The sequence below is a fragment of the Cyprinodon variegatus genome, unplaced genomic scaffold (assembly GCF_000732505.1).
Source record: "Cyprinodon variegatus isolate N-32 unplaced genomic scaffold, C_variegatus-1.0 Scaffold638, whole genome shotgun sequence".
NCBI lineage: Eukaryota > Metazoa > Chordata > Actinopteri > Cyprinodontiformes > Cyprinodontidae > Cyprinodon > Cyprinodon variegatus.
Genome location: NW_015151091.1, coordinates 359,507 through 387,311, shown reverse-complemented (window position 1 = coordinate 387,311; position 27,805 = coordinate 359,507). Strand labels below are relative to the sequence as shown.

Sequence of the window (27,805 nt, the reverse complement as noted above, 5' to 3'; positions counted from 1 at the left end):
GAGAGTTTACGACAGCGCCACCGTTTTCACGACAGGGCATTCTCCATCATCAGTTAGTTACATTGCGTAAGGACTGACGTTTGTTTTGAAACACCGCTACGTAGTTTTACTAGCAGAGGCTAGGGTCGTTGTCCTTATCTGCGAGGAAACAAACAAGGCGACCTGCAAGTTAAAGCTTGCATTGGTTTCTCGATAATTTAATTAAACTTATTGTTGTATCATTTTACTCCAGTTATTAGCTTTAAACTCTAAACATTGTTTTGTACGGGCTAACTGTAGCATAGCTTTTCCCGTGTTGTCATCGAGCCGAGCGCTGCTAGCCACTTAGCTACTAATTTAGCTAACAATTGTATTTGCAATGAGGGGGGGTTCCTCGTATGGAGACAGGGATAGAGACAGAGATCGTGGACGTGACAGGTATGTTGTGTTAGATTCAGCAGTGAATAAATAATAAAGTTAGCGTTCACATATGCCTGGGCCTCATAGTTTACTGACTACGTGACTGGATTGAAGCAGCTCGACAAAAGCTAATGCTAACGCTGCAAAGGCGATTCGTTTAAAATTCAAAATAATCACAAAACAACTGTACAAACGACAAAAATACAGATATAGTTTGAATCTAAAAAACAAACAAAACAGAAATTACCTCAAATGCTATCAAAGTATTTTTTTTAACTAAACGGGATTGTGGCCTAATAGTAATAGTGGGCGGGACCATGTTTACCTTGTTGTCTGCCTGTAAAACTTTGATTGTATGTTCGATTAGGAAGTTAGCACTTAAATGCAAATTATTGCACGACGCGTGTGCCTGCAGTAAAATGGTGCTTGATTTTGGTAAACATTCTTAAAAAAAATGTGATTAAGCAATTATATATGCACAAGCTTCACTCCTCCAGGCCAGTAGGTGGCGCACTCGCCCGGTCGGTGCTGTTTGCTAGTTAGAGCAAACATCCAGTGGTGATAAACTCCAGTCCTCTAGTGTTCTCCAGAATTTATCTGCATGCTGGGAGGTAGTTTAGACATTTTATTTAGATGTACATGGCAAGTAACACATCGAGGTAAAACACATGAATATCTAGTATGTAAATTTCTAGTAAGGGGAGTGGGGGGCCTAGTGGTTAGGGCATAGAGCTTGGAAACTGCCACTCTGGGTTCCTGAGCAAGACCTTTAACCCCTGATTGCTCCCCGGGCGCCCCACAATGGCAGCTCACTGCTCCCCGAGGGGATCGGTTGTTTCTCCAATGTGAGATCAATAAAAGATATAAAGGAGACAGGATGTGATTAAAGGGATGACTAAGATCACAGAAAGGAAATTGAATCTTAAAGATTTAATTGAGTCAGGCTGTGTTGTCTTAGGAGCATATTGTAGGACTTAGGGTTTATGTATGGTAAGTAATCACAAGTCAGGCTCTGATACAATAGGTGGCGGTATACGGCTAAAAGTCAAGGTTTCAATCTGCCATAAAATAAAAAGAAGAAGAAAGTGACACCAAGACCACTGAACCAACTGTACAGGAAATGGAAACATTTGTGTGGCTTCCGAACTCTTTTGCGTCCTTAAGCGGGCGCCATAGTTCAACAGCTTAAATAAATCTCCATTATATTGCTTCTTTTTAAGGGGGTTTGCTTGAAATGTAAACATTTTAATGTTTAGAGGAATTCATTTCTCAGCTCTTTGATGGAGCAACTATAGTATCTGGGAACCGCTGAACTCCATCTCTTATGACTTAAACCCAATAATACTAGAGTGCAGTATCCTATCTTATTGAACTTGGCATTACAACAAAAGTAAATATGTAGAGCTGAAACAAAGAATCAAATAATTTAATAAATAATTAAATCATTTTCAACTAATTTAGTAATTGTTATCTGTAGTATATAGAGACTAAAACATTCATTTAGCTTTAGAGCAACCCACTTAGAGCAGAAATTATACACACAAAAAAACTTTTTAGCATTTAAGATGATAAAGTGTTTTCTTCGGTCAATGTGCTCTATCCAGAAGCAGATTTTTTTTTAGTTTCACCTGATTTGATTCCATAAAAATCTTCCTTAAGTAACATTTAACTATCCAATTATTATTTGATTAATTGACAAAATAATCAACAGATGAATTGATCAGCAAATATATTAGTTGCAGCTGTATAAATATGTATATCTATATTGTGGACCTGTCAAAATATATGAAATAATTATTAATTTATTATATTTTTTAGAAAAATCTATTATTTCATTTTTTTCCATTTTCGATGATCTGTGGCTGTATTATTAAAGAAATAGATACATTTGATGACAATGTTGTGGCTATGAGCATTGAGTGATATTCTAAAAAGTGCATCAGCTCAAGAGTATAGAAAGAAATATGAATATGTCACGTGATGAATTTGATGCTTTGGCAGCTTGTTAACACATTCTAATACTTGAGGATCCTGGATTTAATATTTTTCAGCATTTTCAGCATCCATTAACAATGAATTTTCCCTCATGACAACGAGACAAAGTTTTCCAGTTTATATTCCACAATGTGTTATTTTTGGACTAAGTCTCATCAACCTTAATCACCTATAAGCAGTTCATTTTCTTAAAGTCAGTTTATGATTCAACAGGTAAAGCTAGTCTACATTTTTTGCTAAAAATACAGTGAAATCTGTTCATTTTGTTGTTGCTTTATTTTTTTCAACGGTATAAGATTATATTCAAATATGTCTGTTTTTTTATTTATTTTGCTGTTTGTACCCAAAAAGTGTAGAATGTGTTAGATTTAGGTAACTTCTGTGACCACTTAGTTGTTAGAGCTTCTTGTGGAAAGAAGGATGCAGAGAGTAGGTGAAGTTTCCGATTTTCCTTTTGTACATTTGATTTAAATTGTATTTTCTTCTCAAAAGAATTTGATGTGGGCCCAAGTGCTATATGAAAACCTATTAGAAGCATAACTTATGCTACATCTCAGGTATCTCAAATCTGATTAGGGATGAAACAATCAGATTAATTGTGATTAATTGATTATTGATTTAATCATCAAGTAATTTTGTGATTAATGGTTAACTGGAGTATAGAGACTCTAAAACATGCCTTTACCTGAAAGAACAAACCAGTTAGAGCAGTAATTATAAGAAAACTGTAAAAATATATCCATATATTTTGCAATTAAGTTAAAAAAAAAAAGTTGAGTATAGGATAAAATCCAGTCAAAGTTTGGTCACTGATTGATGATAAATTCTAATTTCACTACTAGGTCATTGAGGGTTACAGACTTCATTTGCTTACTTACAGCATTGGAGAATCAACTTAAGAACATCAATGAGTCGGATAGATTTCATTTGTGCAGGCATTAGCTTGAATCCTGATCCCTCTTAACCTGTCGGTGGCGCTCTTTTAGGCCACGGTTTGGAGGGGGCATGGGCGGCCGTGGTGGACCCCCGCCCATGAAGTTTGGAAATCCTGGTGAGCGACTCCGCAAAAAGAGGTGGAACCTCGACGAGCTGCCGAAATTCGAGAAAAATTTCTACACCGAACACCCAGAAGTACAGCGCATGAGTCAAGTAGGTTTTTATTCCTCCACACTCCGTAGTTCTAAAAATAAATATCTGTGACATGTATTTTTTGAATTTCCTGTTTTGTCTCATCAGTTCGATGTGGAGGAGTTCCGTAGGAAGAAGGAGATCACCATCAGAGGCTCTGGTTGTCCAAAACCTGTGACGGCTTTTCACCATGCTCAGTTTCCTCGTAAGTTATCTTTTTTTTTTTTTTTTTTTTTACATAATTAAAATTGTTTCTGACTTTCTAATTCAATACAAATAATTTTGCTATTATTCTAGAATACTTCCTATTATTTTCTACATTTTAAATATCCGTCAAAATGCAATTGACCTAAAAACAAATGTAAAACACAATTTGAGTTTAACCATGAAAGGTTTGAGTTAAAGTGTTTCCTGTCTTTGCCTTACAGAGTATGTTATAGATGTGCTGATGCAGCAGAACTTCAAGGAGCCCACAGCAATCCAATCCCAAGGTTTTCCTGTGGCCTTGAGTGGGAAGGACATGGTGGGAATTGCACAGACTGGTTCTGGAAAGACACTGGCTGTAAGGATTTCTCTCCAATAGCTTATTCAAACTATTGTGAACTGTAATTTGGTCCCAAATGATTGGAAATATTTATGTAATATTCAGACATAGGCAAAATACACAGTAATTCAGTAAGAGGTGGTGAATCATATGTTTTTAAAGAAGATATTCTAACCATGTATTGCCTGTGTTTTTTTTTCCTTGCAGTATCTCCTTCCTGCTATTGTACATATTAACCATCAGCCCTATCTGGAGAGAGGGGATGGACCCATAGTGAGTGCAAATTGGCATAACCTAAGAATAGAGAGTTAAACTTGAAGGTTTCAGAGCACCGTGATCCTATTTTTGATTCCCTCTTTATTCTTGTTCTCCTGTTCTCAGTGCCTGGTCCTTGCTCCAACCAGAGAGCTGGCCCAGCAGGTTCAGCAGGTTGCCTACGATTATGGCAAGACCTCCCGGATCAAGAGCACCTGCGTTTATGGTGGAGCACCCAAGGGACCACAGATTCGAGACCTTGAGAGAGGTAGGTATGGTGGGCTGTGTTGAAGGTGGTGTATCTTTATCCCTTCTTTCATGGTGATCATATCTGGCTCTAGGCGTTGAGATCTGCATTGCCACTCCCGGTCGCCTCATTGACTTCCTGGAGGCGGGGAAGACCAACCTGCGTCGCTGCACCTATTTGGTGTTGGATGAGGCCGACCGCATGTTGGATATGGGCTTTGAGCCACAGATTCGCAAGATTGTTGAACAGATCAGAGTAAGCTAAGCCTGGATGGTTATGTTGTTGAAAAATGACCATTGACATGCGAATGTTGAAGCACTGTTTCTAATTCATATAAACAAGTTGCGTACTATCTCTTTCAGCCTGACAGACAGACCCTGATGTGGAGTGCGACATGGCCGAAAGAAGTTCGACAGCTTGCAGAGGACTTCTTACGGGAATACATCCAGATTAATATCGGCGCTCTGGAGCTCAGTGCCAACCACAACATTCTTCAGATAGTGGACGTCTGCATGGAGAATGAAAAGGACAACAAGTAAGAAAGATGCAATGGCTGATCTCTTTATTGTTATTGGATCTGAACTGAGCCACGTCAATCCGCTGATATTCTTTCTCTGTGTTCAGACTTATTCAGCTGATGGAGGAGATCATGGCTGAGAAGGAGAACAAAACCATCATCTTTGTGGAGACCAAAAAACGATGTGATGATCTCACACGGAGGATGAGGCGTGATGGGTAAGGAGGATTTATTTCTGTGGCTCTTTTGAAATGACTCTGTAGTCAGGTGATGGAGAGCGCTCAGCATGTGTTTTTAGCCGCTGATTCAATATGGCTTCCGTACCTAGGTGGCCAGCCATGTGTATCCATGGAGACAAGAGCCAGCCAGAGCGAGACTGGGTACTCACTGGTAAGAATACATCTCCCAACAGTGCTATGACTCTTTGAGGCCTAGAGTCGCCATTTCAGACCAGAGTCTTCAGATGAACAAATTAGTTGGTTTCCCACAGAGTCTAGAAAATTCTGTGAAAGTATAAACTGAAGTTTATTTTTTTTTCTAAATATACATGAAAACAGAAATCCAGTGTAGATTAATGCTTCTGGTTTGAGCCCTTTTGCCTTATCCTTTTCGTCTACTCATCCATCTTTCCATCAGTCGCATCGTCCATTATATTCCCTATATTGCATTACCTCATTTGTCCTTCTTAAAGTTGTTCAGAAGTCATATTTAAATTTCAAAGCATTCTGGCTTAAACATGTATATAAATGTACTCTTTATCAGGCCATATTGTCCCAAAAGTTAGAAAATTTCTATTTAAAAAAAAATCTTGTCTTAAAATCTGTGTGGGTTTTTCGTTATCCTATGCAGGCAAGTTAGTTATATGTCAGCCAGTACACCTAAATTCGGCCAATCATATATCAATAAAAAAATTTTGGTCATAGCATCTTGATTCATATGTCGCAGCTAATATATGCAACAATTGAAATAAGAATAATTTACTTTACCATTGAGTTACATCCCAGTGTTCACGGGGATGGACGTCTGTGTCTTCGGCGGGCGTTGAGCTAACAGAACTGGCAGCGTTGCGAGGCAAGGGCTCAAACATGTACGGCTGTAAGCCCTCTACTCCAAACTAAGCTTCTGCTGCCCTGGGGTCCTCTTCCACAATAACTTCATCCCCACTCTCCTCCTCTAAATAAAAGTGTATGACGGAGGAGACTCATCCACGACCTCCGACACAAACCTCTCCCCCTCTCGCATGTTTCCACTGTCCATAGCAGTCCATGACAGTGTTGTTTCCAAGTGCTACTTGGTCCGTGTGTAACTTCCCAATGGGAACCTACTAGTACTAAGTTGCTAACTGGTTAGCAAGATGCTTCCGAGACACCCACCACAACCAAACATGCTCGCGAACCTTCCACCACAACAATCCCGCCTCCTTGATAAACAACCAATCACATCCCCTTTATTCACTTGTGTAAAGTTGGGCACCACTCGGGTGAATTCAGAACCGCAACCGTTGAAACAGCTGCTTCCCTACGACTTTGACATTCTTTCTTGGATCACTGTATGGCTGCATCCCAAAGCAATCATGACCCCATAATCGCAAAACTGCCCTTAAAAATATATAATTATTTAAAATAAGCTTCTTCGGGACACCTGTTGCACAGCTAAGAAGGACTCAGAGGTATTCTATGGACATGAGAAAATGGATGAACTCTCAATATAAATTAGTTTTTACATGAGTCCTTTGTATCTGAGCAGCATCATCCTTTAGTGCAGGGGTGCTCAAGTCCAGTCCTCAAGAGCTACTATCCTGCAAGTATTTAATGCAACCATTTTTAACACACCTGAATCAAATGAGTGGATCGTTACCATGCCTCTGATGAGCTAAATGGGGGGATTGAGGCTTTAGATTCAGGTATGCTAGAGAAGAGATGCATATAAAAGTTACAGGATGGTAGCTCTTGAGGACTGGACTTGGGCACCCCTGCTTTAGTGCTTATCAGTTAGTAGCAGAAAAACCAAACATCCCAAGTTCACAAATGGTTGACCTGTTATAAAGTATTCATTCATTCTTACTTAACGATAAAAAGTCTCAATCCTTCATAGTCTGTACCGCCCAACTCCAACCACAATAAACCGTTGAACGTATTCTTTAATGGAGATGTTTCCTCACTTCTATTTAGTTGATGCTTTTACTGTTTTTTTGGGGTTTTTTTTATTCTCTCAGTTGACATATTTTCATTTTATTTCCCTCTGCAGAGTTCAGGAGCGGCAAGGCCCCCATCCTGATTGCAACTGATGTTGCCTCTCGGGGTCTGGGTATGTCTGTGAACACATTGTTTACCTCTTTGGATCGCAGTTCTGAGTGTCTGTCTCTCTCATTTAATTTGTTCTTCAAATGATAATGTATAACATGTGTATTAGTCAACCCTAAAGAAAGTTAATGCACTGATTTGAGTTAAGCAGGTGGTAAGTATCAGCTCGTAAAAGGACTCTTGTAAGCCAAGCAGGCATGGGAAGTCATTTCTGTCCTAAAACCATATTTTAATCTATCTGTAAGGTATAATGTCAGTGCCTGGAGTTTTTCTTTTCTTTCCGAAATTGTACAAGTGAACATCCAGCTGTCAGCCAGGTATATGAAATGAACATAAGATAAAAGCAGAATGAGTCCAAATATGAATGAATTAGCACATATTTAACCTGGTAGTGTTCTATAGGCTGATGCACGCAGTGCTGCAGGCTTCAAGCCTTTCGACCAAGCAGGTTCATAGTCTGTTTCTTGTTACCGCAGTTACCAAGCTTCCTTCATGCGGGGCTCTTTGGCACGCTGCCTGAAAGGAGGGGTGTGTGGGCCACAACTCCCTGCGCACCTTTTCTTATGTCTCCTAATGTGTTGTCAGTATAAACTATTGGATGCTGCTTATGTTTCACATCTTCTCTGCTTCAATAGTTTTCAGTGTTCACTTCAGGAGAGTTGTATGTGCAGGACGTTCAGAGCTTAGAGAAGTTTTTAAAACGTAGGAAAGAGAAAACAGGTTGATATTCTGAGAAGGGGGGATAAGTTAAGTTTTGTAACGTTGCCAAATTTCGATGACTTTATTCTTGTTTTCTTCTCCCCTCTTCTCCTCTCAGGGTTTGGCAGCATACGGCAGCTGTAACAGTCTGTGCTGCTGTCTCTGCCCCCCTCAGTCACATTATAAAAAACTTTGTGAGCTTTAGTGGGATCAAAGCCCCCTAGTACTCTCCTGAGTTAAAAAAAAGAAAAAAGAGAGAGGCCCCTCCCCCCACTTCCATTAATGTCAGTTTGCAAATCCGACGAGCCTTCCTTGGGAGCATCCTGAGGTTCCTGTATGTCTGCCCGTCGCTCCAAAAAGCAGACAGACAGGGGAGAGAGAATTAGACGGGCTCGTCTGGATCCAGTCCTGGCCAAGGTCTGAGGAGGGTTCCCGCAATGCGACGAGAGAGCAACAGAACCAGCCTTTGGGTGTGCGTGGGGGTGTCCTTTGGGGTTTAACGGTTCTGCTCCCGTCTGACGTTGCTGGAGTGAGCAGAAGGTGAGGGAGGAATCCAGTCTCCCTCTCCCTCAGCCCTTCCCTTTGAACCAGGACTGATCAGGGGGAACTGACAACCTTTGTAAAAACAACTTGCAGGGGGTAAGTACCGCAACACCCCTTTATCCTAACTCTTCACGAGCTCACCCTACAGTCAGGTTCTGCCTTTGTGCCTGTATTTAAAGAAGTAAAACACTATCATTGCTGTGTAATAGATGCTCAAATGGCTTCCCTCTCGTGATGGAGGGGAGATGGGAGACTAATAGATCAGCAGTGCTGTCAGAGCCCCACGTCTTCTGTAATGAGAAACAGACTTTTTTACCTTCCACATTTTTGCCGCTAACAGTGATTCCTCTGAAAACCACAGAGGTCTAAAACTACTTCTTTACATCTCTATGCTCATTGTAAATCAAGTGAGCACACTATGCTGAATAGTGAAAATGTTTTGCTGAAATGAATCTGTGGATTGTTGCTCAGTGTCTGATAAAGCAGGTAAGTGGCTCTCATTTGTCCAAATCTTTCTACTTGAAGCTGAAATCGCATTGCATTCATACCATTGCAGTCGTTCTTATGCATAAAGCCCTTGGCTGTATTAAAGTTGAGTTAAACGCATCACTTCCTGTCAACTAAAAGGCTATTTCCCCTTTTTTTGAGTTGTTAAAATACTAATATATTGTGGTGTCTATCCCAAAGATGTGGAAGATGTAAAATTCGTCATCAACTATGACTATCCCAGCTCCTCTGAGGATTATGTCCACCGTATTGGCCGTACGGCCCGCAGTACCAATAAGGGCACAGCCTACACCTTCTTCACCCCAGGAAACCTGCGACAGGCCAGAGACCTGGTCCGGGTTCTGGAGGAAGCCCGGCAGGCCATAAATCCAAAACTGCTTCAACTCGTGGACTCGGGCCGTGGAGGTGGAGGCGGTAGGAGGACCTGTTTTCTTTTTATTTACTGTGCCAGTAAGAAGTGTGTTTACACATCTGATTGTTTGATTTGAATTCTACATTAATAAGAAACAATATATATTTTGACTTAAGTTGTGAGTTTAAATTTTTCTTTTCTGGTTGGAGGGGGCAACCAAAAAAGAGCAACCAAAAAAAAGCTCATTAGCTGGATTAGTTCTGTCTAAATAACTGACTCCCTTCCTCCAGTCTCTGCCTCTAAGTGTAGTCACTAATACATTTTATTACTGCAAAAAGCCTCATTGGTAAATGTTAATTTAAGCACCAAATCATAATTTTATTTTGTTTTGTTTTTTCACATTCAGGTGGCAGAATGCGTTACCGTGGCGGCAGCTCCAACAACCCTAACCTAATGTACCAAGACGAGTGTGATCGGCGCATGCGCTCTGGTGGAGGCGGCAAAGATAGCCGCGGGGGCTTTAACCGCGATGGCCGCAACAACCGCGACGACGACCAATCCTCAGCGTCCTCCTACAGAGACAGAAACCGAGATCACAGGAACAACTACAACTCCGGCTCCGATCAGTACCAGAACTACAACAACAACGGTGGGGGCTACAACTCTCGTGGCGGAGGAGGCCTGCCCGGCGGCGGTCAGGATATACCCAACCAGCCACAGGGCCAGTTCGTCCAGGGCCCTCCTCCTCCGCCTCCATCGGGGGCCCCACAGCCACTGATGGCGCAGCAGTTTCCCCCGCCTCCACAGCCGCCACTCATGGGCTTTATGGGGCAGCCGCCATACCCTCCTTTTCCCTCTGCTCCCCCTCCTCCCCCTGGCCAGCAACCCCCTCGAAAATAGTTAAAGTGGACGTACCGAGGGAACTTGTTCAACCATGTGTTTGTATCTCTGTTTTTACTGTTGTGTAAGCAGTGTTATTGTATATCCAAGGAGGTTAGGGCTTTTATGTTTAAAATTTGAAGTAGCCAGTGAAAAGCAACCAGGTATTGTGGTGGAGGAATAAGGTTTTTTTTTTTTTCCCATTTCTAGCCAAACTTAGTTATTCCAGTAAAGCTTAGATTAGAAGAAAGGAACTGATTTAATGCAGTTCGAGGATGCAGTCACATTCCGAACACCTCCTTGATCTTTGCTTTTATGTCCTTATCACTTATTTCAGTAACGACCTTTAACTATTGCATTAGTTAGATACATGCATGCTTTATTTTCCCTTTGTGTAGACTCAGAAGTCAAGTAGCGTTTCAATCAACTTTAACTAAAAATTATTTGCTTTTTTTTCTGTCCATTATCCATTATCTTTATACAGTGTTTTTCTTAAATAAAAGAAATAAAAATTTGTCTTGTTTTGTGAATTTTTCTAAAATAAGTCAATTATTTGATCTCTTTCACACGTAAAGTACTTTGGTTGCAGCAATAGTAAGATGTTTTTTTTATTTCCAGTCTAGAAACATTTTCCCTTTTTAATTTTAGAAGGTTTTGTTTATGGAGATTCCCATAATTATCTAAAAAGTCCACGATTTAACTTGATCTTTGAATGAAAAAATAAAACAACTCAACTGGCCTCTCCCAATTCTAGAGAAACTATAAAACCCCCATGGCATCACAACAATCCTTTGACATATATCAGTTATAAAAGCATACTAATCTTCTGCCCTCAAGATGCTGATGCTTTAAATCACTTCATCCAGTGGCATTAGCTGCACTAAACGCTTAGCAGCAAACTGATGTGGTACATTTATATTTTTTTGTATTTAGGTCTCATTTATACTTTATTTCACAGGTTGTAGAGGCAGGCCCGCAGCATGACACCAACCAACCCACACATTTATGTTTTTGATGGTAATCTGAAACTGGAATGACCCAGTAACCCCTGCTGAAGTTTCTGTCATCACTGCGTGCGTTGGCATCGTAAATATAAAACCATTCAGCTTGTTCGGTGGCTAGAAGTACTGAGCATCTCATGAGGTTTGTGGATTGATACGCATTGGTTTCAAGAAACTTGGATCAATTTACAAAAGTATAGATTAATATACTGCTCAGTTTACATTATTTTGAAGGGATTTCAAAAGGTAGCTACAATTGCAGCAAGGCTTTCTTTTCCATTTAAATAAAAATAATGGATTTAGGTTGCATTTTACTACATTGAATTAAAATACTTTAAATATGTGTAAATAACAGGAATTTCAAATTTTTTTTCCTCTTCTGTATCTCCAATATTTTGATAATTTTTCTTCAACCTTTTTATTGTAGGCTTCCGTAACCCCAGAGGAGTTAATAAATGTTTGCTCCCACATCAAACATCTCAAATGACCATTTAACAAAAGATGAACCTTAACTTTACAAAGTATTTTTCTGAAAAGACAAACATGGGGGGAAAATAATGGATTCAAACATGTACTTTACAGGAACAAAATCAAAAACAACCTCAGGCACATGTGGCAGAATCAAACTTAGTATGACGTGCACATAATTTTATAAGACATTCTTTGGGTTAATCAGTAGTAGAAAAACAAAAGTTACAACAGAGGAAAAAGAGGAATGATTTTGTGTGCAAAATATAAACAAAATGTGTACAAATTTAAATAAGGAAAAAACTTAATGAGTGAAACAAAAGAAATACAAAGAGAAGTTACAGTTTTGTTTGTTTTTAAACAGATGAAGACTAATAAGCACCTTTTAATTACAGGACAAAATAGAGGGGGCTACTGTTAATGGATTATATTTGTCTGGATCTGTTTTAATGAAAGTTAGCTGCAGGAAAATATTTTTATATCCCTACAGAAAGACATCAGATTAGCATGTTTGTATCTTGCATGCTTTGGTTCCAGCTCTTCACATCAGATCCTCCTACTCTAAAGGGTTTAATGAAAATGAAAACCACTCCGGTGGCTTCAGATATGGCGGTGGATTTTCATGCTGCTTTTTCAGTCTAACAGTGAAAGTAATGTCACTTAATTTTTGATAAGTTGGGGGAAACAAATTTCATGATTTTAAGTGAATCAGACCCAGATTATTGTTTGAGATATTTGACTTAGGAGCTGATTGTACTGCATGTTGTACAACGATGCCTCGCACTGATGTCTGACATCATAATTCACATGACGTTGGGGATTACTTCATGATACGTTAATAAAACCAGCTCACATTCAGAAGTAAATGGTCTTAATGGACTAATTATCAGAGGATGTACCAACTCTTTTCATAAACACTGACAGGATCAAACAAGGATAAGAAGGCACAAGGGTCAGCGGGTTTCAACAAACTGATCTTACATCCATCAGTTCTGGTCAAAGCAGAGTCTGAAACCACTTAATTGTAATCTGGTCTATTTCCTCTTCAGAAGGAAAGACTCGACCTAAATATAAAGGATGGTGCAAATCTAATGACTGGAGCCCCTCCCCTGTTCACTCTTTCTGTCTAAAGATTGCCCCAAGTGTCTGGAGGAGGGAACTCGTCCACGTCTCCGGATTCATCGTGAGATTTGTCCCCCAAGTTGAACGTCAGTTTGTAGCGCAGACGCACTTTTTCCTGAAAGAGAATCATAAAGGATAGGTGACACCGGTTTTAATCCCATCCTGCTGTAAACACCTACAGCACAGCAGCAGATGATCTCTGAGGGTGGGTGTGGGCACCTTATTAGGGTTGGCCAACAGCAGAATCTGTGTGACAGCGGCTGGAGGGAGGATGGGGTTGAAGGCTGGCAGGTCAGTACCGGAAGGAGGCTGCAGCTTTACCTTCATCACCTAGGAAACATAAATCCACTGATAAATCCAAGTTGATAAGTTAGAATAAATGGTCAAAATATTCCCATTATTAGCAGAAATACACAATCAGGCCTTTATCCTGTTTAATACCAGGTTTCTTTAGATTTCCCTGAGGATTATCACAAAAGAGGAACCCTTCGCTACACATTATTTGAATCAAAAAAATTATGAAGGAATTAAGATATCATCCCCCATTCCTACACGTACTCTGGGAACGGCTGCCTGGAAACGGATGTTGGTGACGGGAATGGGTGCCGAGGACAGCATAGAAATGATCACAACCAACACATCCGGCCTCGATGGAGGAGAGTCCCGTGCAAACGTGAACAAAACCCGGAGACTGTGTTTGTCAAATACAGTCACTGGTAAAACGCTACCTGTAGTAAAAAAAAAATACAGAAATGATATAAAAAAGCAGAAAATAATGTAGTAAAAGGCTTTTACCTGGTTACAAACATCAAAAGAAGACTAATGTTACATTTACAGAGTATTTTGAAGAACCTAAGTTCCAATCAGACTCTAAAAAGCTTTAAGCCATGATGGACCCTGCCTCAGAGAGGAGCAAACTGGGAGCTTGACTGCTATGAATCTAATTCCCCTCCCTGTCTGAGCTGGTCCTCTTCATTAGCATCTTCCATCTGCTAGATAGCTACCAACTGTTCCTGAAGTCCTTGCAGTGTTTTCACACACACAACTACTTTAAACACATCAATGAGTGATTAGGATCACTGGCAAAAATTTAACAGGCTCTAAATTGGGTTAAGATCCACCTGTAGTAAAAATTTCACAGCCATCAGTCTGCATCTTTTTTCAGTCTTACCAAGAACACAATGCTACCAAAATCATTGTAGAGTAATAGAGGAAAAATAAAATTATATTATCTTCTTCAAACAGGATGAGCAGGGCGTATCTGTAGTGGTTCTTTGGAGAGGTGGAGGGAGTTTGTTTTCACAATATAGTGTTTATAGTTACTTTTGTGGAGCTCTGGCGCCCCCTAGGGGGAGGTGCACCCCACATTTAGAAAATCCTTTCCCTATCTCGCAATGTAAGGAAATTCTTAAAAAAAAAAAACAACCCTAAATCCAGATCAGCATCAGACTTTAATAGTTTCTAGATTGAGCTATGACACAGCTGTGGTAAAACGATATGAGAGCAATATATCCAAAGCTTTTAGAGGAAATCTAAAAGAAACCCCAGCTATATGTTATGTAGACATCAAACCACATCTATCTAAACCATGTCATCTTTATTCTATGGTTGCTTACCTCTAATGAGCTGTCTGCACAGGCCCCGTGATTTTTTCATTAGTTTGGGTGGGATTCTGTGGCAGTCACAGCGCCACCAAATGACCTGGCATATGTACTACAGCGTCTTCCTTCGCGTCGTATATTTGTGTAAACGCAACTTTTTCTCTGAGCTGTTAAACAAAATATTCCATGTTCCTCTTTGTGTCAACCAGGTCTAAGTTTGAGACTTTTGTCTGATTGATTTCACTGGAAGTCTGTTAGTAGCTTTAAATAGAATGAAATGTTCCATAAGATCTGTCTTTTTTTACAATAAGAAACACATTTTAAAGGGAAAATCCTGACAAAAAAAAAGTTTAATTATATTTTTTGAATTATATAAACATAAAAATGTCTATCATGAAGAACAACTACTTTAAAAGTCACTGTAGGTTGTGGTTTTAGCTTACTGGGTTTGATTGACTCCAGAGGCACTGTAACATCTGCTAATGAGATGCTGTCATAAGGGTCAGCAGCTGATGAGCTTTTTTCTGAAATGCCAGCACTGGAAAAGAGGACGACATCCGGCTGCTCTGTGGGGACAAGGAGGCCGGAGGTCGGCCCGACAGCGGGAGCAGGCCTACAGCTGACCCCAGACTTTGCTTGGAGATCTCGTAAAGGGACCTTGGAGTGAGGCTGGAGTTTATCCCTGCAGTGAAAAGAAGGGAAAGATTCTTTGCACTTTGCTTCTTTTTTTAAGGGTTAAACAAATTTGCAGCAGTGGCTCACTCTATAACGAACACACACAGGGTTACAAAGACACTTTTCATACAAACTTATATATTTTCTAAAGTCCCAATATTAAGGTACACACTGAGTTTACAGGCTTTGTGAAAAAGGTTCAGACTCAACAAATGCAAGCAGCCAAAAAAAAAAAAGAAAGAATATTACAGTATATCATTAATGAGTGCAGGAACCCTAAAAACTTTAAGACTAAACATTCATGCTTCTCAAACTCACCATTTCACCTGCTGGCTTTCTGGAGGTAGAGATTGCTGTAACAGTGTCTTTCCCAGTAAATCCAGCTCTTCCATCGCTTTTGGTGCAGCAGTACTGCCCCCTGCTGGTGGAGCTTTTGACGTTTGGACCACAGCTGGCTGCATCGTTACAGCTGGAGGTTCTGCAACATTTAAGGACTGCCGACATACAAGGAGTTTGATGTAATGAGGTGACAGATTGCAAATTTTTAACAACTTATTTACTGAATCAGGAACAGCTTGATGTTGATAAAGAGTAGAAATGTAAGCTTTAATAAAACTATTTTTACTAGGGTATTATTTCCCACCTGAAGGACAATGGTAGAGTCACAGTTTTCTGATACATTCAATCCTAAGACGGAAGAAAAAAATGGTTTTATTTAGGGGTAGATTATAAATATTAGAGGAATACATTATAAAAAACAAATGTATGTAGCAAGTTAAAGGGTTCTTTTATACCCAGAGACATTAATTCATCATCCAAGAGGCTCAGGCCCAGGTTCTCAGCTCCAGGCAGAGATTTGGAAGGTTCTGTCTTTTCTAAAATATTAAGACCTGTCAGGTCTACTAGTGCTGAGCTGCTGCCGCCCGATTTTGAGGCTGTAGAAAAAGAAAATAGTTATATTGAACTAAAAGAGACAGAGTTGCACATGAATTAAAAGAAAAGAAGGCACCTTGTGAGGGCAGGCCTGCTCCGTCGTTTGACACCTCCTCACCCTTTATCAGTTGCCTGTACAGATTGATGACTTGCGTCAGGCTGTCATTAGCCTCCAAGATATCCGCTGCAAGGTTTTAGCATGTTAGCAACATTAGAGTAGCACTCCAATGCTAGAGTTTAATCCCAAACTTACCCAGAGCTTCATCGTTGTCTTCTGTATCGCTTGCTAACCTGAATAAGGTAGGCCTCATCTTTTCACAACGCTGATACAGATCCTGTAATGAAAAACAACTTTGTTTTCACTTTACTGACAGAGCCCATCTGATTTTTATTTTAGATGTTCTGGCATTTAGAAGTTCTTTGACTCCTTGGATGTGACCAAGATTCAAAGAGTTTTTTTCAAAAGAAACTGGCCAACTAGATCCACTGCACCTCACAGAGGACATTAGGAAAGTTTTTTTTTTTTCTTTTTAAACACACTCAGCTTCTGGTTTTATGCAAAAATCTCCACTTTAGTTTCATCTAAACAAATGTTGATACCCAAAGTCTCGGGAGAGTTCAGAAAATTTCCCTTTTGCATTTAGGACAGTAGGACAGACAAAGGTTACTCCTGAAATTTGCCTACAGCAACTAGTTAGCAGGTAGATAGCATCTAATAGCTGTCATGGACACCTGATGACCCAAAGACACCGCCCTTTGCTGCACTCATCTCTATAACGCTTCACTGGGTTTGGAAGATAGACTCTCATTCTAATCCAGCCTTTTTTGCCACAGATCGAGTAATATTAAACATTTCATTTTTTGCCACTGAAATGGTGTCAAAAGGAAAACAGATTCTGTTTAACACTTAACAGATTTAGAGAAAGATAGTTTAAAGTCCACTCCAGCGGGAGTTTTATCATCACCAAATGCAGCTCCTGTGTCTGTGTGTCTCTGTTGATAGTGAAGAATGTACTTCAAAAAACTACATGCAAAACCCCACTACATAAAATTTAATAAAAAAATAAAGGAATGTAAAACAATCACAGCAAAACAAGGTTTCCCTTATCATTGCTCCATTTCTGACCCTCCTCCCTGGGTTAAAGGCTGTTCTGATAAACCAGTAAATGTCATCACGTGTGGCTGGGTCTGGTTTATGTGAAATGTTAATGGTGCTCTAAGATAGGTTTGCAGAGGAAGAAAACATATCCCCTGTTAAAGTTTAATTTGTGCATTCTGAGCAACCGAATGAAGTAGGAACTGGAATTTCAGACAAATAATAAACACAACTACCACTGCAGTCATGAACTATGAGAGAAAACATGTAAAAAATGCTAAACAATCATAGTTCCTTTGTAAAAAACCGAACCCTGAGGATGTTGATGAGGTAAAAATGAGCTTGTAAATGAGAGAGCTTTACAAACCTTAATGAGCTCCTGGTTGCTGTTGGAGCAGCTCTCTTTGCAGTAGCCCTCCAGCAGCTGGCTCAGCAGGCTCACACTCTCCTTTACTTCCTGAATGGCATTCACTCGTTTGGAAACTTTCTCCACTCGCTTTTGATCCTGGGGAAAAATAAAAGGTGTAGAAATCATCTTAATTGGTCTCCAATGACATGTCTGCAGTGGAAGGTTTTAAACAGCTGGTCCATTGATGCTGCGTGTTGCCCTGTATCAGATGTGCCAACAGCTTCCTGAACTGGGTCGGCTCCATCTATGCTTAAAGGTATTAAAAAGGATTTTTCTCAGAAATTAAATGTCTAGATTAATCTTAAATGACTTAATTGATTGATGGCATTCTTGGACTTAAGGTTCCCTCTAGAAAACAAATTTTAATCCATAAACTCTGGCCATAGTGGGACCTACCAGAACATTAGCCAATCCACTTTGCCTACTGTTGAAAGTGGATTGGCGACTTGTTTGTCAAACATTTTGCCAACATACCGCCATTCCGTTTGTACGTAGGCTCCAAGCATAACTCATTCGCTGTTTGACCAGCGGTCCGCCATTACGCCAAAGCACAAGTACTCATACGCTTGTTTGCTGCTGCAGCTTTTTTTAACTATTTGTTCGCTCTTTTGCACACTGATGAGAAAACGGACTGAAATATGAACGAAAAGGAAACTTTTAAACATATTCCTAATGTTTTGTCAGTATGTGAGAGAGGAGGAAATTCTCGGCAGGCAGTTATTCTGCGGCATAACACCGGTGGAGGCCTTTCCAGCTTAGAGAACTTTTGCGAAGAAGGGGGCACAGACGCATGCGCACAATTCAAAAATACAGCCGTTGGACATATCTTCCCCCACAGAACCCTATTTCATGCCTTTAAGGTGTATGTTGGCCCCATATCTTGCCAGCAAGAGATAGTGGATGGTGTCATAGGGAGGCCTGATGGTAGCATCCTCCCAGTCGGCCTGTTGTGATTCTGTGGGATCTTACTGTAGTTTTTATTGCCCTGCTGTCATTTCCTTTTGAACCCTTAGATCAGGCATATCTTTGGTCCCTGTTTGAAAAGACCACATTCCTTCTAGCCAACCTACCTCTCAGGAAATATTCATCAACCTTGATGGCTCAGGTTTTACCATATGACCTAGAGCGTGGTTTCTCCCAAAGATTTCCTTATATTGTTCCACCCTGCAGCTTGCTAACCTTGGAGGAGCTTTTCAACCCCTGAGCCCTGTTCGGGAACTGGAGACTTAATGTCTGTTTATGTGCTATGCCAGTCTCTGAAGGACACGCCCTTTAAAAGCAGCACCTTTCCTGCTAATCGCTGGACGTGATCTTCTGCAGGGCCTTCAGCCACCTTCAGGGCAGAGTCATTCCACTTGGGACCCCAGTGCTTCTTAAGGGAGGGATAGTTCGGTATTTTTGACATGAATCTGTATGGCATCCCCATCACCAGTGTCATGCAATCACACTGACTTACCACTGGCAGCGTCCTGTGAGCAGAGTTCTCGTCCAGTTTTGGTCAAGCCGAAAGTAGTCCGGCAGGTTTGCTAGACCCAGCGAAATAAAACGTTTCTCTTCCCAAAACATTATGTGTTCAAAAGAGTGATATTTTTGCATCCCAAAAACGTTGTAGTGGAAAAAGTCACACGTCGTTATCACTTGGTCCTATTTTCTCTCTGTTCGTATCAGTGCGTGCCGTCATTCAGACAGCTAGGGCCTACTAACCTGACAACAGCCAGATGCATGTCTCCCTCCGCCCAGCTAGGAGCTAGGCGGAGGGAGACATGCATCTGGCTGTTGTTGAGCTCGCTGTCTGAATGACGGCGCGCACTGATACGAACAGAGAGAAAATAGGACCAAGTGATAACGACGTGTGACTTTTTCCACTACAACGTTTTTGGGATGCAAAAATATCACTCTTTTGAACACATAATGTTTTGGGAAGAGAAACGTTTTATTTCGCTGGCTCTAGCAAACCTGCCGGACTACTTTCGGCTTGACCAAAACTGGACGAGAACTCTGCTCACAGGACGCTGCCAGGGGTAAGTCAGTGTGATTGCATGACACTGGTGATGGGGATGCCATACAGATTCATGTCAAAAACACCGAACTATCCCTTTAAGGGATAATGCATGGAGTACCTTTGGAGACCTCCTGGTCCTCTCCTGATACTTTTATGAAGTTATAAAGTGTGAACATTACCTCCCTGGATCATTATAAGGAAATCTCTTAGCAGCTCACTTCACCATCTCAGAGAGCTGTCTTTTATTTTTTGATACCTCAGGACTCTGTTGATATTCTGCCTCGAGCGGTCATTGAGGATAAATAAAACCATAGCTTTAGCTGTAGCTTTGGTTTGAACTCTTTTAGCATTATTTTATTATCATTTTTATCTAATCTTTTGGTTTTATTTCCCAGTTAGTTTAAGAAATATATAATTCTAATCATGACATGATTCTATTTATGTTAAATTAAAAGAATAATTTTAAAGCCACAATAATTCTAACTTATTAATTATTGACATCAAGATATGAAAGGGAAGGTGGACAGTCATTTCATTGTTAACATATACAATGGAAGTAGCATACTGCACTCTGTGACCTCAGCCACTCACTTCTTGAACCATTTCCTTGATGAGCTTGTTTGCTGCTCTTAAATCATCAGGGTGGGTGCTCTTTAACAGACGGGACAGCGTCTATAATAACAGGAGGACACAGAGGAGGAGAAAAAAAAAAAACGAGGAATGAGTAAACACTGACTCCCCAGGAGTTCAATTTCACATGACCTGATGGAATTTTGTTTTTTGTTCCCTTGAGAAAATCTATAAATCAATGTTCTTCTTCATGATGACACCTAGTGACACTTGATCTCTCATTACACACCTTGGATTTCTCCTCATCCTCAAAGATGGCACTTTTGGCTCTGGGTGGAGGCGGTGGGAGTGGCTTGTCACCAGGAAGCACAGGATCTTGCTTTACAATGCCTGGAAATGACAGGAGCATCGATTAAGCTTTAAATACATAACTAATACAGATAAAACATTTCCCACCTCTTAAGTGATAAATGATTTAAAGACGTGTTAAGTGTGATTTCATATTCATAGACACTGAGTGATGTGGGACTTAAGTTTTAAGTGGGAAGTCCACCACACCACTCTCAGCTCCATATGATCTAAAGCATTAGGCTCGTGACTGTGCTAAAAGCAGAACTGATTCCATCTTCCTACATGCCGGAGAGAACCAAATATGGAAAAACCAAACACGTCACTATCACCTCAGAAAGGGAGCCAACAACTTCCATCAGTAACTATTTGGTTATTGATGGAGAAAAGCACCACAAATATAAGGAAGAATCTGTCGACATAAAATAAATACCATCTCAAAAAATTAAATTTCTTGATGGATAAAAAAAAAAACTCACCCTGTTTTTTCAGCATCTGATAAGCTTCAGCTATCTTTGCCTCATCTGGATGCCACACAGTCCAGCTGTATATCATCTCTAAAACCTTTGCCTTCACCGGCTCTGGAGCCCGGGTTCCTAAATACTAAAGGGAGGAAGGTTCATAAATACTGAGGGGTTCTTTTATAATATGATGCAGAATTTAAAGTTCCTGCACATATTTAACATCCATACTTTTTGACATACTTCATCAAGTTCACTAATATTTTATGTCAATATGGACCCATAACGATTTTTTTCAGGGAACTTGACTCAAAGATAAATAGAACATAAAAATAGAGAAAAAAAACATGCATCAAAACTATAAGGAAATCAGAGCAGATGAAAAACATCCCTGTATGAAAATGGGACGACGCGATGATGCTTTTACACGAGTGCAGTGCATATATTCATTTTAGCAAAGTCTTTCTCATTGATCTTTAATATCCAAATATCTTATTTATGCTCTGGTTTCTTTTTCTGTATCTAGAGATTCTGGTTAATTGGATATATTGAGAAACCCAGCGTACATTCACATAAAAAAAAAAAAAAAAAAAAAAAAGGGATATAATCTCATACAGAAACATAAAATCATTTTTGTTAAGAGTAACAAAAAATATTATTTCACCTGAAATGTGGTCTTTAACAATCACCTAATCATGAGCACCAGCTATAATGTGTCTGTGCCTTAAAAGCAATTTAAAGGCACACTATGCAACATTTTTCAGTTAATTAATGTGTACCATAACGTTATGGATGATTAAATGATTCATTTCAGGTTGAACAAAGGTATTCTCGGCCGCCCTGGTGGTCTGTGGGGGAAATACCGCACTTGCAATTGCAGGAGCACAGACCCGCACCCACAGGCTCAGAAGTCTCGCGAGAGTCAGTCTTGCTTTACGGCGAGAACTGCTACACGCCCCCCAGTTAAAAGCATTCTCGTTGCTAGCACAGTGGCGATCTTTGTGCAGTTATGCTACGTTCACATCGGGCGCAGCAAAATCGCGTCTGCTGCTTCATTTTTGCTGCTTGTACCAGTTAGTTCTGACGCGCGGCTGAAGCAGCTTTGCTGCTCTGGCTGCGTGGTGCAAAAGTGTGTCTGACGCGCTTTGGGCGGAGCTTCACTATCCTTTCACTGCCTTGCAGCTATATTTGCTGTGATCAGTGGGAATAAAGTAGTTTTAATATGTGTTTAAGTGAGAAAATACACCTGAAAACGTAATCAGTGCAGTCAGTTCATTCAGATTATTATCCTGCCTTTAATATTTTTTCTGTCAGAGCCGCTCAGACCCCCACATACCAGCGGTGCGCCGACAGTAGGAATCCCTTCATCAGCAGCCTCTGGCCGGGTCGCCTCCTCGCAGTTCACCACGGCAGCTGGTAGGTGTTTTTCATCTAAATAATCCAAACTGCATATTCTGCCGGCAGATTTCTGCATTTTAAGTTAATTTAGGCGTCAATAAACTGTTTAAGAGGAGTGATCATCAGCGCTGTGTCTCTCATCCTGCGTCAGATGATTAAACGCGCCCGACGCACTGCTTCAGCTGCTCAGACGCGCTGCGCCTGCTGCTCAAAACGCGCCGCGGGACCTTTTGCTGCACCTTGACGCGCGTCAACCATTGACTTTGCATGTAAACTCGCTGCTTCTGTCACGCCAGCTGCGTCCAGTGTGAACGCAGCATTAGTCATTCATTGCGTTCGCCTGTCTGCTAAGCTCAAAACAACCGCGCCTGACTTGACGGAGAAACCAGGAGAACAGCTGTGCATATTTATGACAGTGCACTTTTACTTTCGCCCTCTGGGGGGAGCCTCGCTGGAAAATCAACACCGGTTGCATAGTGTACCTTTAACTAAGAATAAATCTGCTCACCCAATTAGTGTTGTGTTTTAATGTTCTTACATCAATCCAATCAATTTATCAATAAAGCACGTTTAAAAACAGATTGTTGACCAAAGTGCAGTAGATATAAGTCATAAACAATAAAAACAATAAAATTAATAACAGATAAAAACAAGGTACACAGCTGATTCTCAGGGCAAAAATAAACAACTCGATTTGATTTAAAAGGGAAGTCTTTAAAAATGATTTTAAAAAGCCAGCGAAGGCGCCTGCTTAACATGCAGCTGTAACCTGTTCCACAATAAAAGCCCGTCACCTCTGAGCTTCAGCTTCAGAGATGACTGTATGGGAGCTAGAGCTGAAACAATTAATGGGATTAATTGATAATTGAAATAATTATCAACTAATTTAGTAATCGATTAATAATAAACTAGAGTATAGAGACTCTAAGACATGCCTGTAGCTGATTAAAAAAAATAAATAAAAATCTCTGTCAGTATGCTCTATCCAGAACTCCTCAAGTGGAAAAGTTTGATTTTATTACCTGGTTTAATTTCATAAACAGTCCTCTTTAAGGAACCTTTCGCTATCCCGAATAATTGAAAAAATAATCAACAGATTTATCAATTTGCAAAATAATCGTTAGTTGCAGCCCTAATGGAACCCTGTTACGAAAACAAAGAGCTGTTGGCTTTCTGTGGTTTATAAATCCAGAAGAATTTAGACCGGAGATGGTAAATATTGTTTTTAGCTGGATGTCTTAAAAAAAAAAAATCATAGAAGCTGCATGTATTAAAGGTCTGATCTACAGGATATTGGATGACTAAATCGTCCATTTTTTTCCATTTCAGCTTAAAAAGAAAGGAAACAATAACATGCGTATTAAGTTGCTACAGAACTAGTGTGACAAGAGAGAAATGTTTTACCTTAGGTGAGACCACCTTGATGAGCTCATTAAGAAAGCGAAACTTTCCCACCTCACCATGAAACCTGTTTCCACAGTTCTTCATACATGTCTCAAGAACCTGGGAAATGATCAACATTTGGAGTTTTTTTTTTATCACAATATCCCCTCTCTCTCTCTCTTTTTATTTTATACACACAAACATTTGTTTTTCAATATTTTTAATTAAAGACAATTTTACTACAAGACAGTGGTTCTGGTTAATTAATCTCTTACCAGTAGTGCCTGCATCGCCTCCCATTCTTGAGGAGACTGGATTTTGTGGGCCAGAAGTCTGGTTGCAAGCTGAGGCCTGATAATAATAAAAATGATATTTGTAGGAGCAAAATCTTATGTGATATAAAACATTGATGCTGCTCCTTAAATCTAAAATGGAAAAAAGTTTTTTTCAATAAAAAAAAAAAACAAACAAAAACACATTTTAGTTATGTAATCACCGCAAAGACATGCAATACCATAAGAAAAAAATAGTTTAACCAAAAGAGACTTGAACAATACGACTACTTTCTTTTAATCAAAAAATTATTTAATGTAAAGTGAGAAGGGTTACATTTAGCTTCCAAACAGCCAGACGTTTTGTGCTATTTTTTCTTTTAGCCAAAAACTGAAAAGCTGTAAGAGAAATTGGGCTTGCAGTCAACAAATTTTAAAATAAGGGTGGTGTATTGAAACTTTTGGTCTGCCTGTTTGATTAGGACCAAAAGCTGTTTCTTCATTAGGTGATAGTGATTTATATTCTCACTGTTCTTTATACAAGTACAAAGACTAAAACTCATTAAAAAAAGCCACAAGTGCCATAGTTGTTCCTACTGGACAAAAATGACAACAGCAGACAGAGCAAAGAGATCCACGTGCTGGCAGCAGTGTTGCCAAGCAACCCGATAGGTCAGGTGTCATTTTGACGCTATGTTCCTCATAACGGAGGCTTACTAAGTCCAAAGAGAAGTATGGTCTCTGTAGTTAGTTTAAACCTAGCCCAGTTTCCATTCTAAACAGAACTGAGTACCAGAATCCGTTTGCAAGCCGCCTGAGACGACCTTGAAAAGCAGGTCTTAGTCTGGATCAAAGATTACTTAAAAGTATTCCCCGTTGTAAAAAAGGTCCAGATCAAAGGGGGAAGGAAATTCTAGTCTGTTTAAAGCGGAATGCAGACAAAGGAAAATGTCCACTATCCAATGAGGATTTTCCTCAATAGAAGAATATCCACAATAACCGGGCCATATGTGGATACATAATTGTCTCACACATTTAATCCTAAATAATAAGCTGCTGTTTTGGGATTTAATTAAACCAGGAACCTGTTGCCATCAAGGCCTGACCCTTACAATAAAAAATAATTAGTGTTCGATACAATTTTTATTTTTATTTAACCTTTATTTAACCAGGAAAGTCCCATTGAGTTAAAGTAACTCTTCTTCCAGGGAGTCCTGGCCAAGAAGGCGGCTTAAAAAGTTACATTAACATAAAACCACAGGAGACAAGACAACCACAGCTACATATCATCTAGGCAAAAGTAAACACAACACAACAAGATTGGGCATACACATACAACCAAAAAGCAAATAGCAAACAAGGCATCCAATCAAAAACAGTTGCATCTGTCAGTGAATGATGATTTTAACAGGTCTTTAAAAGAATTTATGGATGGAAGTACTTCAAGATTTAAAGTGGCTTGAAGTTCATTCCATGCTTTAGGTGCAAATGATGAAAATGCTGTTTTTCCTAGTTCAGTTCTTGTAAATGGAGTATGTAAAAGTATTTTTTCTGATGACCTAGTCCTGTAAGTACTATCTCGAATGGAAAGTAAATTACAAATGTATAAAGGTAGTTTACCCATAAGGGCTTTGGCAATAAAAGTCAGTACATGAATTTTTCTCCTCATGTAAAGAGAAGACCACTGTACAGTTTCATAGAGAGTGCAGTGGTGAGTCCTAGCTGATGCACCTGTGATAAAACGTAAGGCAGAGTGGTACAGTACATCCAGTTTTTTAAGTAAGAATAAACTGGAGTGAACAATCTGTCTGACATCAAACTGCTGCCTAAAATACTTCATAAAGACATTTTTTAAACTTTGGGACTCCAGATACCTGCAGAGAGCCAAAACACACAGATAAATAAAACACTAAAAAATGAATAACCTTCACATGATTTACTGGGTTATTAAATAGTATGCCTAAGAATGCACTCATCCAAGATGTCACAAAGAACAGGGAACAACATCCAGCACTACAAACCCCCCTATGCCACCATGCCGTGTTCATGATTCATCAATAAGAAAGAGGCTGGGCAGGAATAGGAGAGTCCCAAGGCCAAAAATATCTGCTGAGAAAAAAATGAACATGGGGACCCATCACCTATTTCCCCCAAAAAATTACTTAGTAAAACAATAGTTTAACTTTTTGGTAGGAGTGTGTAATTTCATTTATTTATTTATTTTTGTAAAACCAGCAGGAACATTTTAGAAAAAGAACATGACACCTGCAGTCAAAGAGGGCAAGTAGTCTGGGACTGTTCTGTTTCTTCGGGGCCAGAATTATTTTGTCAATTGACCTGGATTCGGTTCACTTCCAGAGAACCATGAAGGAAAATGTTTACGACATTAAACTGAGGCACACCTGTATAGCAGGAGTCAGAACTAATGAGCCAAAGCCCACCTTAAAGTGGATGCTGTGTATAAAACAGTGTATTATTAAATAAACTGTTATTTAATGGTGAATTAAAACATTACTTCAAATAGGATAGGGACAACATGTTTTCACATTAATTTCAAGGAGATGTTGCCTATAATGGAAACAGTAATTACTAATAGCAACAATGGGTGGCAAAGCTAGTTAATAGGTTTTAGTAGGCTCGTCTTAGTCTTTTACATTTTTTTTTATTATTTTTTTTTTTTTGCAGTTTTCTTTTAATGAATCTAATAAACATTTAACAGACAGAAAGAACAGAAATAATAAAAAAATCTCTTAAAGAGAAGAAAGAAGTGCAGGACTACATCCATTATTTTCATTCAATATCTTACCCATCAGGTTCACTGTCGAGTTTATCACAGAATCCCTTAATGTTGTCCCAGTCAGTTTCCTTATTCAGAGGATTGGTAGCATTATCTGGGTGTAAAAAAAAAACACATTAAATAAAAAATGCTGGATCAGCATGAAAGAAAACAAACGTTCCTGACCGTTTCATCAAAATATGTTATGTTTTTAGAGCGCCAAACATGAGCTAATGTTTTTGTTTGTTTTTTTGTTTTTCTTTTTGAAGATTGTGAAATCAGGAAACTTGCTGGTGGCAGAGGTTCCTGTAGTTAAACTAGTCGTTTGGGAAGTTAGCTTCTGGATCTAGTTAGCATCAACTGGACGCGTACAGGGTATTTACATTTCCTGAAAATGGGATAAAGATAACTCAGTGTCCAGTTTAAAGTATTACAGTTTCTGGCTGTTTTTCCTTCCTGTCACCAAAGGCACTTTGCTATTTTGATGATTTTGACAGGAACAACAACTCATTTTAGCTCATAGAGGAGGCTGTCAGTGACAACCAAAAATAAAACCAGTTTTAACATGAGTATCACTTTAAGTTAGCGTATCGGCTCTGTTAAACTTGAGTAGTTTGAGTGAAATATGATGACTTACTGATTAGAGACTGGAGGCTGGTCTCATCGGGGGGGGCCGCCGCCATCTTTACCAGATTACTAACGTCTGCCTACTATCGCGAGACTTCTGTAACGTTGCTGGGGCGGGGATAGCTTTCCTTTTTATTTTTGTTTTAATTATTTTATCCAATATTTTCAAATTTTATCCAAAAAGAACGTCACACAAAAAAGAAAAAAAATAACAAACAAACAAAAAAAAAATTAAACGATATTAAATTGTCTCTCATAAATAGATGGATAATAAAGTCAAATATTATTTGACTTG

General features: G+C 39.6%; 2 protein-coding genes across 2 annotated transcripts; one reads left to right on the top strand and one right to left on the bottom strand.

Moving 5' to 3' along the window:
* Positions 1-95: 95 nt before the first annotated feature.
* Positions 96-10,882, top strand: ddx17 (DEAD-box helicase 17). Its single transcript, XM_015393358.1, has 13 exons — positions 96-417; positions 3,381-3,543; positions 3,631-3,727; positions 3,951-4,084; positions 4,274-4,339; positions 4,448-4,589; positions 4,663-4,823; positions 4,931-5,103; positions 5,193-5,303; positions 5,414-5,475; positions 7,333-7,392; positions 9,318-9,551; positions 9,896-10,882. Exons 1-13 carry the CDS (start codon positions 359-361, stop codon positions 10,387-10,389), a joined length of 1,956 nt encoding a protein of 651 aa, XP_015248844.1. The 5' UTR covers positions 96-358; the 3' UTR covers positions 10,390-10,882.
* Positions 10,883-11,752: 870 nt separating this feature from the next.
* On the bottom strand, positions 11,753-27,581 carry LOC107096636 (ADP-ribosylation factor-binding protein GGA1-like). Its single transcript, XM_015393384.1, has 17 exons — positions 27,521-27,581; positions 26,914-26,998; positions 24,111-24,186; positions 23,857-23,955; positions 21,073-21,196; positions 20,535-20,635; positions 20,267-20,347; positions 17,632-17,769; positions 16,422-16,503; positions 16,245-16,352; positions 16,030-16,170; positions 15,879-15,922; positions 15,554-15,729; positions 15,004-15,242; positions 13,518-13,687; positions 13,179-13,289; positions 11,753-13,074 (listed from the first exon to the last, which is right to left on the bottom strand). The coding sequence occupies exons 1-17, from the start codon at positions 27,564-27,566 to the stop codon at positions 12,964-12,966; spliced, it is 1,932 nt and encodes a 643-aa protein (XP_015248870.1). The 5' UTR covers positions 27,567-27,581; the 3' UTR covers positions 11,753-12,963.
* Between the last annotated feature and the right edge of the window lie 224 nt (positions 27,582-27,805).

What these genes read in the sequence shown, in the direction of transcription:
- ddx17 (XM_015393358.1), top strand. Translation starts at nt 359, where the DNA reads ATGAGGGGGGGTTCCTCGTATGGAGACAGGGATAGAGACAGAGATCGT. An exon ending in AGAGATCGTGGACGTGACAG is followed by an intron (nt 418 to 3,380) that starts GTATGTTGTGTT and finishes GCGCTCTTTTAG; the next exon opens with GCCACGGTTTGGAGGGGGCA. An exon ending in GTTCTGGAAAGACACTGGCT is followed by an intron (nt 4,085 to 4,273) that starts GTAAGGATTTCT and finishes TTTTCCTTGCAG; the next exon opens with TATCTCCTTCCTGCTATTGT.
- LOC107096636 (XM_015393384.1), bottom strand. Translation starts at nt 27,566, where the DNA reads ATGGCGGCGGCCCCCCCCGATGAGACCAGCCTCCAGTCTCTAATCA. An exon ending in TCAAGGAAATGGTTCAAGAA is followed by an intron (nt 17,770 to 20,266) that starts GTGAGTGGCTGA and finishes ATTTTTCCCCAG; the next exon opens with GATCAAAAGCGAGTGGAGAA. An exon ending in TCTGGAGTCAATCAAACCCA is followed by an intron (nt 13,688 to 15,003) that starts GTAAGCTAAAAC and finishes TTTTTACTACAG; the next exon opens with GTAGCGTTTTACCAGTGACT.